The sequence below is a fragment of the Simochromis diagramma genome, unplaced genomic scaffold (assembly GCF_900408965.1).
Source record: "Simochromis diagramma unplaced genomic scaffold, fSimDia1.1 OVJJ01000127.1, whole genome shotgun sequence".
Classification (NCBI taxonomy): domain Eukaryota; kingdom Metazoa; phylum Chordata; class Actinopteri; order Cichliformes; family Cichlidae; genus Simochromis; species Simochromis diagramma.
In genome coordinates this window covers 45,413-62,489 of record NW_024387524.1, presented here as the reverse complement: position 1 = coordinate 62,489, position 17,077 = coordinate 45,413, and the positions used below count along the sequence as shown (strand labels likewise).

The 17,077-nt window shown below is 41.3% G+C and overlaps 2 protein-coding genes and 2 long non-coding RNA genes across 4 annotated transcripts; 1 reads left to right on the top strand and 3 right to left on the bottom strand.

Annotated features, from left to right (window-relative positions):
- Positions 1-3,449: 3,449 nt before the first annotated feature.
- Positions 3,450-5,658, bottom strand: LOC120727334. The gene is made up of 2 exons (XM_040021554.1): positions 4,522-5,658; positions 3,450-4,388 (listed from the first exon to the last, which is right to left on the bottom strand). Exons 1-2 carry the CDS (start codon positions 4,729-4,731, stop codon positions 3,720-3,722), a joined length of 879 nt encoding a protein of 292 aa, XP_039877488.1. The 5' UTR covers positions 4,732-5,658; the 3' UTR covers positions 3,450-3,719.
- A 363-nt stretch (positions 5,659-6,021) lies between these two features.
- LOC120727339 lies at positions 6,022-7,238 on the bottom strand. Its single transcript, XR_005694498.1, has 2 exons — positions 7,120-7,238; positions 6,022-6,952 (listed from the first exon to the last, which is right to left on the bottom strand). It is a non-coding gene; the product is annotated as an uncharacterized LOC120727339 (long non-coding RNA).
- Positions 7,239-7,477: 239 nt separating this feature from the next.
- On the bottom strand, positions 7,478-9,823 carry LOC120727338. The gene is made up of 3 exons (XR_005694497.1): positions 9,615-9,823; positions 9,296-9,451; positions 7,478-7,523 (listed from the first exon to the last, which is right to left on the bottom strand). It is a non-coding gene; the product is annotated as an uncharacterized LOC120727338 (long non-coding RNA).
- A 549-nt stretch (positions 9,824-10,372) lies between these two features.
- Positions 10,373-12,327, top strand: LOC120727333. Its single transcript, XM_040021553.1, has 2 exons — positions 10,373-11,019; positions 11,153-12,327. Exons 1-2 carry the CDS (start codon positions 10,810-10,812, stop codon positions 11,819-11,821), a joined length of 879 nt encoding a protein of 292 aa, XP_039877487.1. The 5' UTR covers positions 10,373-10,809; the 3' UTR covers positions 11,822-12,327.
- Positions 12,328-17,077: the final 4,750 nt, after the last annotated feature.

The following is a 17,077-nucleotide window of genomic DNA, read 5'->3' as shown; positions in this document are numbered from 1 at the left end:
ACAGTGGCATCTGCAATAAGAAAATTCCGACTAGAAAACAGGTCTGTCTTCATCTCACTGCCTTCTACTCTACTCAGATGGTTTTTATAGTACTGTTCTACAGTTACCATATCAAGTGTACAGGGTATTGCACGGTGCCTAGTGGGAGAAGACATTGCTTGCGATGTTGATGAGGTCCTGTGGCCAGACCCCAACAGACGGCGGGATCCATGAGCCCACGTATGCACAATTGTCATGATTTTTTGTTTACAGTATAGTGTTTTTTCTATTACTGTATTATGGGTTTTTTGTTTTTGTTCTTTTTTTTTGCTTCATCTGAATTCATGGTGCTGCAATGTACAATATTGAGTAGGTCTATTTGCTTTTTGGTTGTTTGAAAATGTGTCTCCTGTAAATGTGCCTTCTGAATACACAATGGAAATCAAAGACTGCAGTGCTTTATATAAAGTAGACTAGTGTGTTCCCCCTGATCTGTAAGTGTTTGCATATGATGCAAGTATGTGTCATTTTGTCAACAGAGTTACATTTTGACAGAGGAATGTCAGGTTTTGACAGCAGAGTTTAGGTTTTGGGAGTGGAGTTTCATTTTGGCACAGATGTGTATGGTATATTTCCCAGTGTTGTGTCGTGTTTACTTGTGTGTAGAGTTTTGGCACAATGAGCGACGTTTTGCAAAATGTGTTCAAGCAACGGGCAAAAACTGTAATAAAATACAGGAAACCAGACAGAAAAAGCAGAACTAAGTAACACACACACACATTAGTCAGAGCAGAAGGAGTTGTTTTGATGGAAACTGTGTGTGTCTGTGTGCAACCTATAGCAGAACTATGTATACCCATTCTGGCTTCTAATGCTTTCAGACCTGAGCGTGTGTTAGTGGCTACAGGTCTCCGTACAATGTACAATAAAGATCATTTTTTGAACTTGACCACTCTGAGTCGGAAGTCTTTCTCTGTCACCAAAAGATTCAAAAGAACGGAATTTAATAGTCACGTAGCATCAATTTGTCATATGGCATCGATTTGTCACATGGCATCGATTTGTCACATGGCATCGGTATGTTAGGTTTTGGGATGAGAACGTGTTGGATGGTTACCTGTCTTGGTCTGGTGGAGGTCTCTTCCCATAAGAAGACTGATGACTTTTTCATTAACACTGAAGTGTTTCTTTCTTCTCTCCCCTCAGATGACTTCACACTATAACCAAGGACACCTCATAGGGGATCATCTGATTGTGGTTTCTCTAATAATCTTTCTAATAGTAATATTGTTCACTGTTATGTTACAGAGTGAAGTGAGATTAGTGCTGTAAAACTTCCATAACACTGAACAGATGCCACCACAGATATGTTGAAATCTCAGTCAAAACTAGCAAAAACAAATGAAATCCATGAATCAGAAATGCTGATTGTTGAACAGATAATTCAGTCTGTACATGAGGAGGATCCACTTTAGACTAAACTACATACAGGAACACAGGAACCAGGGCACAGTGTAAATCCAGGACCTCTGTGTGCAACAGCTGACCTGTATGAACACAAAACACTGATTGAAGTCCACGTTGATGCTTTCTGTCTGTTTAACTTTTACATTTGAAGCAACACATTTTACTTCAAACACACAGATCAGGTAGAAAACTGGTTTAGATTGGATTAGAAAACAAATTCATCAAGAAGGTCCTGAAGCAAGAAGTTCATCATTGCATAGAGTAAGAAAAAGGACATGAATCATCCCACAGGTATGTGCAGTCGTTATGTTATCATCACCTAAATCATGTCTGACTGTGTGTGTGTGTGTGTGTGTGTGTGTGTGTGTGTGTGAGTGTGTGTGTGTGTGTGTGTGTGTGTGTGAGTGTGAGTGTGAGTGTGTGTGTGTGTAGGTGTGTGTGTGTGTGTGTGTGTGTGTGTGTTGCTTTTTTAAATCTTCTACTTAGAGTTCAAACTTGGATAGTGATAAAAACATTGCACTGCTTCATTGAATATTTCATTGAACACATCTGTGGTTGAATTTGAATCTTAAATGTTTTGATTTCAAAGATGTGGTTCTGATATGAAGGAACAGAAAGTAAATTGTTGCCATGGATACAGTGAGACAGACGCCTCAGACCCTTATTTTTTATTTCTTTGACTTTTTATTTTATTGATTCATTTCTTTATTTTTACATTTTAAAAAGTGTATTTGTCTGAATGAACTAATCCCCATTTCCCATGCTTTGTATCACTGGTCATACTGGGAACAGCCATAGAAAATGTTTGTAAAGAAGAAAACTTAAACATGAGCAGATTCTCAGGCGGTTTCTGTTTCCTAACCATTGTTTCAGTGCACACGTCCCATCACTACATGTGTGTTAAAGATTTCTTTGGGATCAAAATCATCCACTGACAGTTATCAGTACAAACAGGATGCAGAAATCAAAAGTTCAGACTTCAGAGTTACTAAAACAGAGATCTGAGGAAAACTGGTTCTTCACACGACGTTTCATGTGTGAACAGTAGAGGTGGTTTCATTTTCACATGTAGGTGTTGCAGTGAGGATTGCAGGGAGACATTTGCTGAATAGCTGCAGCTCTGCTCCTGTAGACTGCCTCTGAATGTGTGTGTGGTAATAAAGTCACTTTAATTAAATGTCACCTGTCAGGGAAAACTTTGTGTTGACTGAAGAAAGTTCACTTCTCTTTCATTGCAGCTCCACTCTTATTTTTGATGCACTCATTTGTTTCATAAATGATTCAATGATTTTGCCACAGCTCTGCATTGTCAGGTCGGAGCATGTGTGCTTTTGATGAAATGCTGATATGATGACGCTTGATTGGGGAAAGATTTCCACAGGTGGTGTTGTTGGTCTCCTTCTTCCAGTTTTCTTGTTGCTGCCTCTCTCCTCGCCTCAGTTGCTGCAGCTGTATCATGTATGTTGTTATGTTACATACAAAGAGGAATTTGTGACATTAAAGAGTAAAGATTCTTCTAATTGTTTCCATCTCATCTCCTACTGCTTTAGTCTGCGTGGACAATATACGAGTAAATCATTACCAAGCCAGATTATATTTGGAATATTTCAAACAGAGGACATTACAGTGAAATCTGCTTTCAATGTGACATTTACTTTGATCCTTTAAGACACAGTTTACACATCAGACAAACTGTTTGTAGAGCGATTAAAAGTTTGATATTGTTGTTAAAGTTGTACAGATGAGCGTTAATCACCAACAGCTTCATTACAGTTTTTCTCAAATGCTAAAACACATTTCACAAACGTTACCACCAGGTCCCCCAATGTCCAAACACAACACCCTTCTCTAAAGCTACATAAACACAACCACACCTTCCCACTGCAAAACTCAAACTCCCACACCAAGAGAGCAGCTCGAAGCTGTCAAAACTGTAAACACTATACACAGCATTACACACTACAGCAAAAAAATTGAAAACACAATGCTCAATTTGTGAGAAGATTCTTTGGTTCATAACTGCCAATGCATATTCTTATAAACTGTACAGTAACGGATCGTCATAGAACCCTGCAGAGGATTAGGCATTTAGATTTGTGAGTTTCACATGAAGACTATAAATCTATAAAAGCACCCTGCATGTACGTGCACTACTGTAACACAACTCAATGCAAAAACAGAATCTATCGCACACAACAGCACTCTCGGAAACATGATCAGAGTGTGAAGTCTTTTTTATTGTCTACACGGTCTTTTTACAGTATTACACACAGTCACTGTGCGGCATCATGTCGCCGAGCTGCATTGGGCCACATCACCTCATCCACATCACAGGCTATATTGTCCCTTGCTAGGCACCGCGGGAAAAACGCCCTGGAATGGCGAATCCATCCCTGGAAGGCCTCCACTGGGATGTCAGCACAGGCCAGCTCCATTGCCCGTATGAGGTTCTCTCTTGTGTATGGCTGTCTGTCATACACCTTCCATCTCCATGATGAGAAGAACTCCTCTATAGGGTTCAGGAAAGGGGAGTAGGGTGGCAGACAGACGTTTAAAAAGCGGTCACTGTTGGTGGTGAACCACTCTCTGATTTGGTGTGTTTTGTGGAAGCGGACGTTGTCCCAAATGATCACATACATGTGATGTGCTAGCCTAGGATGGTGTTGTTGACGGTCCAGGAGGATGTCTTTTAGCTCCTCTAGGAAGGTGAGGAGACGTTGGGTGTTGTAAGACCCAAGGACAGCATGCCGGTGGACGAGCCCCTCCATACCCATAGCTGCACAAAGAGTAATATTACCCCCCCGTTGGCCAGGAACCTCAGTGATGGCTCTTTGGCCAATGATGTTACGGCCTCTTCGCCTTCGTTTCTGGAGGTTGAAGCCAGCCTCATCCAGGAAGAGGTACTCATGGGGTCTGGCCATCACGTCCAACTGCATTATCCTCTGTGAACATGGAAAAGCGTACAGGTGTTCAGAACGGTCAATCAGGTAGCACAGTATTGTCCAGAAGTAATGTAGGCCACTAAGCAACACAGTATGTCCACTAACTGTACTGTGGACATGGATGTATACGTACTTGCACATACTCGTAACGTTGTTCTATGTGTCGCGCAGAGTTGCGCTCAAAGGGAACCCTGTAGACCTGTTTCATCCTCATCTGTTGGCGCCGGAGAACTCGGTCTATTGTGGACACGCTGACAGCATCAATGTTCTCAAAGTTTACATTATCTGCAATGACTTTGTCTCTGATCTCTCGGAGTCTAATGCAGTTGTTCTCACGGACCATATCTGCAATGAGGGTTTCTTGTGCCGCTGTGAATATGGCAACCCTCCCACCTCTATGTGGCAATCTTTCAGCTCTAAAGAAAGAAACGTGTTGTCAATTGACTGATTTATATGTAAAACTACATGTAAAGTAACAGACCACTTTCACAGGCCTGTAAAACTGTAGTGTGACAAAGAAAGCAATAGCGTACTATACCTGTTGTGTTGTCTAAATGCCTTGATAATGGTGGCCACGGTGAACCTACTCAGGTTTGGATGTACTCTTCGTCCCGCTTCAGCCATTGTCATGCCATGGACAATGACATGATCAATTACTGTTGCTCGCATATCATCTGTTATGATGGTGCGAGGTTGTCTTCTTCTCCCACCTGGACCTTCTCCTCTCTCTTGTTGGCCTCCTTCTCTTCCTCCTCTACTCCGAACTCCTCTTCTTCTTCTTAGGCCTTCACCTCTTCCTCCTCTGATCTCAACCCCTCTTCCTCTTTGGCCTGCAGCTCTTCTCCTTCCGCGCGCTCGAATGCCTTCATCCATTGTGATTGTTTGGCATCTTCACCAAACTATGCTTTTATAGGTGGAGTCACATCATTAGCAACAGGTGTCTTCAATTTTGAGCCGTTGTGTGTAGTGACTGACGCCAGGTGTGTTCCCTGTGTTCAAAGATTGGTGACTGTGGCAAGCATTTTGCATCACATGGGCTTTCATTTGAGAATATGAGCAGAGTTGTTTTGCAACATGTGTTTTAGCAAGGAAAAATGTGTTTAGATTTATGGGTACAGAGGGTTGTGTTTTGTGAATTGTGTCTTCATGTGACATGTGTTTATGGTACTGGAATATGGTGGCTACATTTAGTAAATGTGTTTAGACTACTGGTCATTTGGGTTACAGGATTGGCTTTTGTGTTTTAACATTTGAGAAAAACTGTAATGTGGATGAACTGGACGGTTCCAGGGAAACTATCAGGATCACACGCCTCCAGTGGTCACTGTGAGTAACTACAACTCTGCACACACAATAATTAAGATGAAGAAATGTTTTTATTGTACGAAGATGAACCAAATTTACTTTGACTCTCTGACAAACGATGGCAAGATAAAAGTAGTTTGTTAAAAAAAAGACACAAAAATGGTAACAATGAAAACAAATACAAACAACAGCATATCCTGATATGAGGCTCACAGATCAGGATCAATACAATACGTAGCAACTGACATTGATGTTGCCATGGTGACCGCTGCCATATATAGTGTTTCTGTTACCTCACTTGTCTTAAACATCAACGCTGGCTGTTTTCCATTTTACTAATGAGTCCACTCTCTTCCCTCACTTTCGTCTCTTCCTCGTGTTTGAGCTCCTCTCAGAGAGGATTTAAGAAAGAGCTTTGATGATGGCTGTAGCTCAGGAGACAGAGCAAGGCATCTAATGATCAGAAGGTTGGTGGTTCAATCCCTGACTGCTCCAGCTGGCACACAAAGTGTCCTTGAGCAAGACACTAACCCTCTCCGATGCATCCATCAGAGTATGAACGTGTTAAACAAGAATCAGTCCATTCACCATGGAAATATCAAAGTAGAAAGTGATGGCAGTTATGATTGGCTGCACAGCTGGATCACATGACCAGGTGAGTGGTACAAATAACAGGAAGCTTCTCTTGTGGCTTTAATAATCATTTGAATTGATAACTTGTGATTTACAGACTGTTCTTTATCTTCTCATTGTCGTCTGAAACACAGAAAAATATCAATGTTGGAAAATATGACATTTATATCTAGTTTCTAAAGGATGATTTAATTCTCCAAAGGCCACCACAGACATGACAAAGTTATTTCATCATTATAATGCACAAAAACAAAAATCAGGATGAGCCCTGCTGCTCACCAAACTTGTGTTGAATAATAATTTGTGACTCATTTAGTTTAAAACATCAACTGACTGAATCCATGAATCTCATCATGTGTTTCTGAGTGAAAGACCCAGACATGTACAGACTGAACTATTTCTCTAACAGGTAAGACTAACTACACAGAGTCACTGACCCAGAGCGAAATAATAGTCTTTTGAAAGGACGGCCATATAAGTCTACACCTTTTCGAGCCCAGAATCCAAATCCAGGATAAAGAGGTTCAGTGAATGTGGTGTGGAAGGTGTGGAGGTGGATCAGAGAGTCAGAGGAGACTCTGTAGAAGGACAGAGTGCCAGCAGGACAGTCCACATACACTGCTACTCTGTTAGAGACAGAGGAGGAGGAGGAGGAGGAGGAGATTAGTGTACCCCTGTTATTGTGCCACACAGAGAAATAATGATCAGAACAGCAAAGACTCCAGGACTGATCATTTCTACCAAAAACACATTCATCACTCCTTCCTTTTCTTTTGATTCCTCTGTAACTCACTGATATCCAAGCCCCTCTTGTCCACTTGACCTCCCAGTAACAGCGACCTTTCAGATCTTCTCTACACAGCAGCTGATGATAATCACCACCAAATCTGTCTGGATGATCAGGATATGACTGAAACCTTGTATGTGTCACCTTCCTGTTGTTGTCAGACAGTTGGAGCTTTGTGTGTATTGTGTTTGTGTCGATTTTGAGTTGACAGGAATCTGATGGAGAGAACAAACACAATCCAGCTGCAGTTATTGATCCATCATCTGTTCATTGATTGACCCTTTGATGATGACTCCTGACATGATGAAGATGGTTGAATGTGTGCTGCTTTGTTTTCATGAATCCCATTAAAAACACACTTACACTTCCTCAGACCTGGTCTCAACCATCGGACTCCAGCAGGCTCCACCCTGAAAGGAGGAGGGGGGTCAGAGCAGCACAGTCAGCATGCACACATGGACATTACATGGCTCTCATACACACACTGTTACACACTGATAAAGGAACAGTCCAACATTTTGACACATAAATGTTTCAACTTCAAAAGAGCAAAACTCATAATCACATCACATTTAATCTCCTTTATTACGCACGATGTCCAGGGAGCATTGACATGTGCCACAGTCAAGGTTCAACACACTGTGACATTCATGCTGTGAGGGAGTGGATGCATATTAAATGTAAAGACTGGGACTGGGCACAAAAACTGATTCAGTACAGGTAGAGTGCAGCAGCCAGTGCATCACATATTTTGAGCTAATGCAGCGGTCATCACACCACATACTGCTTTCTATGTAAAGGAGCCTTCATTCTCACATTAGGGCTGTTTGTGACCATAAAGTCTGTCTCACAAGGGCAGCCACTGGTCCAGGCGAGGATGCCTCCACAGTGGGATGTCTGAGGGTGCAGACATGGGTGAAGTTAGGACCCGGTGCCAGTGGACCTGTGGACCTCTGGAGATAGGAGTTATTGTTTCACTCCACCAAAAGCAGGAGAGAAAGACAATTATTAATAATCCTTCTTATTATTAAATGCTCTGTAGGGCAAATTTGTTCAAGGTAAACAAACAAATGATGGAAACAGCATCAACCAATCACAATGTTTCACTCTTGTAAGAGGAGGTTGTGATTTGATGCATGTGATGAATATATTTATTTCTTGTTCTCCTAACAGGAAAATTATCTTTGTTTTTGTATATTTATACTAACATAAGTCCATTTAAATGCTTGTCATCTTGATTTATTTATTCAGAAATGATATCAAACAATAATACAGGGAAACCCTGAATACAATTACACAATTTTTGGTCATTGATGGTTACAGCTAACAGTGTCTCTGGGACCAATTTTGACAGCATTTGACTGAAGTGCTGGTTGGCTGCAGGGCCACCATGAAGGCTCTTTCTGGAGCTCAGTGCTGCAACACATATCCTGCAGTGCAGGCTGCAGGGTAACAGGACCAGTGGTTGTTAATACTACATCCACTTTACAGTCAAAAACACCCACTAGTCTGGGCCTAACACCCAACCAGTGACCCAGTTTCCTCCACCAGCTCCATCCCTTTGTTTCTTAATCTCTTCTTTCTGTTGGAATGATTATTTCTTATTATAATTTGAATTTCAAGGTTGATCGACCAAAGTTAATTCACTTTGACTGCATTCTATTTTTCTGTTGTTTTCTACTAACTATTATCACAAAGTCCAGAAGATCAATTTGATATTTTAGCACAAACAAGTTTCAGTAGGAAACGCTCAGAAGCAGCAAACTAGCAGTGCAAAATAGCCCATTTTAGTAGATGGCCAGTTAAGTTAAGTGACCTAATAATCCATTTATTTTTACTAATATGTTTTTCTAAGCCGGGGAAACAACTTCCTCCTAATTCTAGTTCATGCTGGGCCAGGCTAAACATGTCCTGGACATGGTCTATGCACACAGATAAAACTTAATATAAATAAAGAGAGTGAAAATGTCAGTTCCTTTCCAGAGATCAGTTTGAACAGGTTGCACAGTTGTTGCTGACAGAGATTTTGATCTTTGAGACCCCATGTTAGACCAGAATGGGAAAAATGTTCCTATCTGTGTGATTGTTCAAATAACACTGGTTTCCAGCATTAAGTAATCAGACAGAGCCAGTTTCCTCATCTTTTACACACTGTTTGTGGCTGTAACGGCCATCTACATACCTCAGAGTGTCCAGTCTTAGCTGCTCAAGCATCTTCACTCCTGCCTCTCCTGGGTTGTTGTAGCTCAGGTCCAGCTCTTTCAGATGGGAAGAACTGGAGCTAAAAGCTGAGACCAGAGACTTGCAACCTTCCTCTGTGATCAGGCAGCCTGACAGCCTGCAGACATGACAAATACTCTTAGAGAAGAGAAAAATAGCTAAATGCAAACAGGAAATTGCAGCCAAAGATGAAACAGGAGTTAAAAATAGCCATTAGTCACTCTAAACCTTAGATTGTAAACCTCTAAACCTCATCTACTGAACATTTTAAGAACGCTGACCTGAGTGTTTCCAGTTCACAATATGGACTTTTCAGTCCAGAAGACAAAACTTTCACTCCAGAGTCCTTCAGGTCATTGTTACTCAGGTCAAGCTGTCTCAAACTAGAGGGCTGGGAGCTGAGTAGTGAAGACAGAGTTTCACAGCTTCCCTCTGAGAGATTACAGACACTCAATCTGAAGAGATAATAATGAGAAAAATAATAATTTTAAACTTTCTGGTCTGAACCTTTGAAAAATATATGATCTAGATTACAGTTTTTCTCAAATGTTAAAACACAAAAGCCAATCCTGTAACCCAAATGACCAGTAGTCTAAACACATTTACTAAATGTAGCCACCATATTCCAGTACCATAAACACATGTCACATGAAGACACAATTCACAAAACACAACCTTCTGTACTCATAAATCTAAACACATGTTTCCTTGCTAAAACACATGTTGCAAAACAACTCTGCTCATATTCTCAAATGAAAGCCCATGTGATGCAAAATGCTTGCCACAGTCACCAATCTTTGAACACAGGGAACACACCTGGCGTCAGTCACTACACACAATGACTCAAAATTGAAGACACTTGTTGCTAATGCTGTACCCACATGTAAAAGCAAGTTCAGAGTGCACAGTATGCTGAAGGTTCCAAACAAACACAATGGATGAAGGCAGAGTCAGGGGAAGAGGAATTTGATGCAGAGGAGGGAGAAGAGCTGGCCCTGGAAGAAGAGGAGCAGGCCAATGAGGAAGAGGTGAAGGCCTAAGAAGAAGAAGAGGAGTTCGGAGTAGAGGAGGAAGAGAAGGAGGCCAACAAGAGAGAGGAGAAGGTCCAGGTGGGAGAAGAAGACAACCTCGCACCATCATAACAGATGATATGCGAGCAACAGTAATTGATCATGTCATTGTCCATGGCATGACAATGGCTGAAGCGGGACGAAGAGTACATCCAAACCTGAGTAGGTTCACCGTGGCCACCATTATCAAGGCATTTAGACAACACAACAGGTATAGTACGCTATTGCTTTCTTTGTCACACTACAGTTTTACAGGCCTGTGAAAGTGGTCTGTTACTTTACATGTAGTTTTACATATAAATCAGTCAATTGACAACACGTTTCTTTCTTTAGAGCTGAAAGATTGCCACATAGAGGTGGGAGGGTTGCCATATTCACAGCGGCACAAGAAACCCTCATTGCAGATATGGTCCGTGAGAACAACTGCATTAGACTCCGAGAGATCAGAGACAAAGTCATTGCAGATAATGTAAACTTTGAGAACATTGATGCTGTCAGCGTGTCCACAATAGACCGAGTTCTCCGGCGCCAACAGATGAGGATGAAACAGGTCTACAGGGTTCCCTTTGAGCGCAACTCTGCGCGACACATAGAACAACGTTACGAGTATGTGCAAGTACGTATACATCCATGTCCACAGTACAGTTAGTGGACATACTGTGTTGCTTAGTGGCCTACATTACTTCTGGACAATACTGTGCTACCTGATTGACCGTTCTGAACACCTGTACGCTTTTCCATGTTCACAGAGGATAATGCAGTTGGACGTGATGGCCAGACCCCATGAGTACCTCTTCCTGGATGAGGCTGGCTTCAACCTCCAGAAACGAAGGCGAAGAGGCCGTAACATCATTGGCCAAAGAGCCATCACTGAGGTTCCTGGCCAACGGGGGGGTAATATTACTCTTTGTGCAGCTATGGGTATGGAGGGGCTCGTCCACCGGCATGCTGTCCTTGGGTCTTACAACACCCAACGTCTCCTCACCTTCCTAGAGGAGCTAAAAGACATCCTCCTGGACCGTCAACAACACCATCCTAGGCTAGCACATCACATGTATGTGATCATTTGGGACAACGTCCGCTTCCACAAAACACACCAAATCAGAGAGTGGTTCACCACCAACAGTGACCGCTTTTTAAACGTCTGTCTGCCACCCTACTCCCCTTTCCTGAACCCTATAGAGGAGTTCTTCTCATCATGGAGATGGAAGGTGTATGACAGACAGCCATACACAAGAGAGAACCTCATACGGGCAATGGAGCTGGCCTGTGCTGACATCCCAGTGGAGGCCTTCCAGGGATGGATTCGCCATTCCAGGGCGTTTTTCCCGCGGTGCCTAGCAAGGGACAATATAGCCTGTGATGTGGATGAGGTGATGTGGCCCAATGCAGCTCGGCGACATGATGCCGCACAGTGACTGTGTGTAATACTGTAAAAAGACCGTGTAGACAATAAAAAAGACTTCACACTCTGATCATGTTTCCGAGAGTACTGTTGTGTGCGATAGATTCTGTTTTTGCATTGAGTTGTGTTACAGTAGTGCACGTACATGCAGGGTGTTTTTATAGATTTATAGTCTTCATGTGAAACTCACAAATCTAAATGCCTAATCCTCTGCAGGGTTCTATGACGATCCGTTACTGTACAGTTTATAAGACTATGCATTGGCAGTTATGAACCAAAGAACCTTCTCACAAATTGAGCATTGTGTTTTCAATTTTTTTGCTGTAGTGTGTAATGCTGTGTATAGTGTTTACAGTTTTGACAGCTTCGAGCTGCTCTCTTGGTGTGGGAGTTTGAGTTTTGCAGTGGGAAGGTGTGGTTGTGTTTATGTAGCTTTAGAGAAGGGTGTTGTGTTTGGACATTGGGGGACCTGGTGGTAACGTTTGTGAAATGTGTTTTAGCATTTGAGAAAAACTGTAAATATAATCTCTATAGAGGTTAAATCATGTGGAGGGTAAATTAATCATCAATAATTAATCAATTAGTCATCATTAAATAGTTTATTAAATGTCATTAATGAATTACAGTTCAAAATACTTCCATCCATTCGCTTCTGCTTATCCTTTTCATGGTCGCGGGCGGTGCTGGAGCCTATACCAGCCATCATAGGGCGAGAGGCGGGGTACACCCTTGACAGGTCGCCAGTCTGTCAGAGGGCTAACACATAGGGACAGACAACCATTCGCGCTCACATTCACTCACAGATTCCCATCTATGGGCAATTTGGATTAATCAATTAACCTATCCCCACAAACTGCATGACTTGGACGGTGGAAGGAAGCCGGAGTACCCGGAGGGAACAGTGATCCTAACAAATAATATTGCAGTGGTTGGAGATGAAACTTTGCTGACATGTAGTAAATGGACTGATTCTTATATAGTGCTTTTCTACCTTCCTGGAGTTCTCAAAGTGCTCTATACAACAGGCCTCATTCACACAAGCACTTCTAAACACAAGTGCAAACTACCCGGAGGGAACTCACGCAAACACGAGAACATGAAAACTCCACTGATAGAAGTAACTTTTAAGTTTAAACTGCAGATGTCTATTATTAAAAGATACCTCCGTTATAAAGCTTTCAAATGTATTAAAATGTTCATATATTTTTGTATCACATGCCATTACATCCTGTCACGTACACACACACACACACACACACACACACAGAACACACACACATGCTGATAAGTAAGCTTGAAAAACAGGAAATGCTACGCAACTGTCTCTTGGTATAAATAAATCTGACTGCAATGCCTCGGTTGTGAGTATCACTCGATCACTCACCCGTGCACGTAGCTCTATAAAACTCCTTTTGACTGTCTTGTATTCCTTCATCGTATTTAAAAATGTCACACACCACTGACATTTAATTGGTCCTCCGAGCCGGAGATTTTGACTGATATTATTATATCATCTAACTGTCCACAGACGGAGTCATCGGATCCTGACGTTGTGATCGCCTGCACTGCAAACGCTCGCTTCCAGGAAGACGAGGAAAGCCCAGAGTCGTAAAATTCGTCTACTGGCCAGTGTTTTAGACAGGCTTCACGGCGGCAGGACTCGATTACACCGGGAAAGAACACAGCGCTACTTTGAAGGTGAATATAACACAGTCATGAACATCATGCGTTTAGAATAAATCGACTTTAGAACGACACTCACAACCGTAGAATCCTGTGTGGATAATAAGAGAATCCTGTGTGGATACTAAGAGAGGTCCTGTGTGGACCGAAGGTTAGAAAGTAACCTATAAGACGGGATTGCATGTCCTGTGTGGACCTGCCCCCGCTAAAAACTTGACTACGAAAAAGAGTGTCGATTAAAAGCAGGTTTTCGTTTAAACGCGCAATGTATGTGTGTGTAAAGAGTAAGTACATGTTTGAATAGAGACTCCAGGTCTCTGTACTACTCTTCTGTTTTCCTGTGAGCACCAATTGGTGAGAAAGAGGGAAGGTTGCGCTTCAACGCGTAAAATTGAGGCCGCCCTGGGTTTAGCTCAGGGTAGAAGGCTGCCTTAATAACCTCCTCTGACTCTAGTACCAAGAAGTCTCACAGTGTGTGTGTGGCAGTATTAATAAAATAAAAGCATGGGAAACAAACCCACAAAACCTGAACTAACGGTAGAGGAGAGTAAAAGGCGCGAGGAAAAAAGAAAAGAAAAGCAGAACAAACAGGCTAAGAAGCCACCCGCTGAACCCAAATGGTTTGCAGTCCCTCTGCAGTAACTGTTTTAAGAGGAACTTTACAAACAGAACTAAACAATGAAATATAGTTGGCATGACGATCATACCCAGATTGTATAAAATAAATAAAAGGAAATCATTCACATGAAAACCTTTTCTATAAAAAGAGAGATGCATAAGGTAGATTAAGGCTGTGTCATTGTTCAGCCAAGGAAAGTGTGTGAAAAGGTAAATGTCTCCAGCCTGGATGACGGGTGGGACTGCAGCCCACCCAGAGCCCTTGATGGATACAAAATAAAATATAGAAACAAAAATAATAATAAATTACTTGGTTCGACAGGCAACAGAGAGAATGAATGTGACTGAAGGTTGGATCTGAGATGAGGCAAACAGAAGACCAGTCTAAAAAGTAGGCACAAACCTGTTCAGAGAAAAAGCAAATTTGTACAGATTGGATGAATTCTAAATTATCTGTTTGCTGAGTAAGATGATCCTAAACTATTAAATTGGCTCAGTAGTAGTATAGTGATTTACACTGATAAATGTTGTAATATACTGTTGTCATTATATAGAAAGAAAAAGATGATAATATTAATAAAAATATAATATTAATGACAAGAAATATCCTAGTCAGTATGATGTGAGATGGATAATTGTTATGAAGTAGTCTGCATCAAGCTTAAGGTTTGCTCAAACTCAGTATAATGGCATATGAGATGAAGAAAATAAAGGCGATATCTAAACCAATTAGGTGCATAGAGGCACTTAACCTGCTTGAAAATCTGTCATTTATCCTAGATAAATATTACTGAGATGTAGAGCACATTTATAATGACAACTAATAAGTCAAACCCTGTAGATAATAGCTAAAGCTACAAGATTGAGAAGCTGATTTAAATATGTGGACACTACTAAGCTAATGAGCGAGTTAAACGTTTTTATTTATTTGTTTCCGAGCGGAAGCTGCACAGGGAGCAGTCTATCAATGAATAGAAAACACACATACACAAAGTGTTACATGTGAGACTATTTTTGGAAAGAATCAGAAGTGGGATGGTTTTGAATTAAGAAATCAGTGAAAAGATGCATGAATTACACCTGATTATAACATGCAGAGGCAATGAAGAAAGCAGCTTACACTCACTGAACATTAACATGCATGGGAAAAGTAATGAAGACCTTCTTACACTTATACACATAACATAAGTTGGTATTTCTGACCAGAGAGAGGGAAACGGGTAGTTTAAGTACTCAGGATAATAATGAAAATGTCTTAGTTGTGTTTCTTCAGGAGCAAAACAGACCTGGACAAGCAGAAAATGCATTAACCTTACAAGGACAAGCTCGTGGAGATTAATGCATAGAGACTGATTAAACCGGGCTAAGAACACAAATATGCGCAATGAAGAACAGCTTGCTATTTGTATGAGTGATAGAATGTGAGCTCAGTTTTCCCTCACACTTCTGCTCTGTTTCAGTAGCAGCATTTTTCTTTTTGTGTCCTGACTCATGTATGTTTTGTTTTTGTTTTTTGTTTTATTTGATTATTTTATTTTGTTGGTTTGGAAACAAATTTGTGGCAATGCCCAGTTTTAGAGCTGTAAACTGTGAGCAATTCAAAGTTTAAATATATATATATAGAGAGAGAGATGAAATAAGAAAACTTTAACTTTAAAGTTGAAATATGTAAGATGAGTGAAATGTGTGAATTCTTTGAGAAACAAGAAATTATTTAAACATGCCTTAAGTGAAAATGTAATGTTGCATCTATAGAGAAGAAAAAGCGTGCAGTATTTTAACAATAGGCCTCTTAATAAAAACAAATAAAACAACGTGTAACACACCTATATTTCCAGTGAAAAAAGCAAACACAGGGAAATATAGACTTGTTCACGACTTAAGAGCAATTAATGACATTACAGAACAAATACCTCCTGTTGTGGCGAATCCACATACAATATTGAACCAAGTGTCACCCAGAGAAAAATGGTTCTCAGTCATAGATCTTTCTAATGCATTCTTTTCCGTGCCCCTGCACCCAGAGTCACAAGGGCTATTTGGCTTCACGTTTGATAACCAGAAATACACATACACACGCTTACCACAAGGTTTTCAAAATAGTCCAACACTATATGCGGAAGCTCTTAAGCACTCAATGTCTACCTGCACTCTGCCTGCTCCAGGAAAGTTCCTACTATACGTAGATGATATTCTGGTGACCGGAAACACGCAGGCAGACTGCAAGGCAAACACCCTCACCGTGCTATATCACCTAGCACAGCAGGGTCACAAAGTTTCACAACATAAGTTACAACTGTGGCAGTCAAAGGTCATATATCTAGGTCATGAACTGACAGGACAAGGCCGCAAACTGTTAGACAGCCGAAAAACAGCAGTACAAGAAGCCCCAAAACCACTAACAAAGCAGCAAATGATGAGTTTCCTCGGTCTCTGTAACTTTTGCAGAAGCTGGATTCCAGAATATGCTCTCAGAGTCCAACCCCTACAAGACTTAATATATGGGAAAAATCTAGCCTTAAGAGACAAACTGACATGGACACCTGACGCTGAAAAATCATTTCATGATCTGAAATCAGCATTACAAACCAGCACTGTCCTAGCATTGCCAGACTATGACAAACCATTTTATTTACATGTGGATGGCAGCTCTGGATATATGAAAGCTGTACTGACACAAGCCTTTGGGGATAAACAACGACCATTGGCATTTTATTCCTGCAAACTTGACTGTGTAGCCTCTGGTCTCCCCACCTGCGTACAGGCTTGTGCAGCAGCAGCAGAAGCAGTAAAAAAGTCAGCAGATATTATTTTGGGACATCCTTTAATAGTCAAAGTACCACATGCAGTCACCTCAATCCTGTTGCAAGCAAACTTATCATATCTGACACATGCAAGACAATTATCATACGTAGGTATTTTGCTATCACAATCGCACATCACCATAGAGAAGTGTGGCCAGCTTAAC

Excerpts from the sequence above, each read along its gene's own strand:
- LOC120727334 (XM_040021554.1), bottom strand. The coding sequence starts at position 4,731 with ATGGTCCGTGAGAACAACTGCATTAGACTCCGAGAGATCAGAGACAAA. Across the intron at positions 4,389-4,521 it reads AACGTTACGAGTATGTGCAA|AGGATAATGCAGTTGGACGT; the intron begins GTACGTATACAT and ends CCATGTTCACAG.
- LOC120727333 (XM_040021553.1), top strand. The coding sequence starts at position 10,810 with ATGGTCCGTGAGAACAACTGCATTAGACTCCGAGAGATCAGAGACAAA. Across the intron at positions 11,020-11,152 it reads AACGTTACGAGTATGTGCAA|AGGATAATGCAGTTGGACGT; the intron begins GTACGTATACAT and ends CCATGTTCACAG.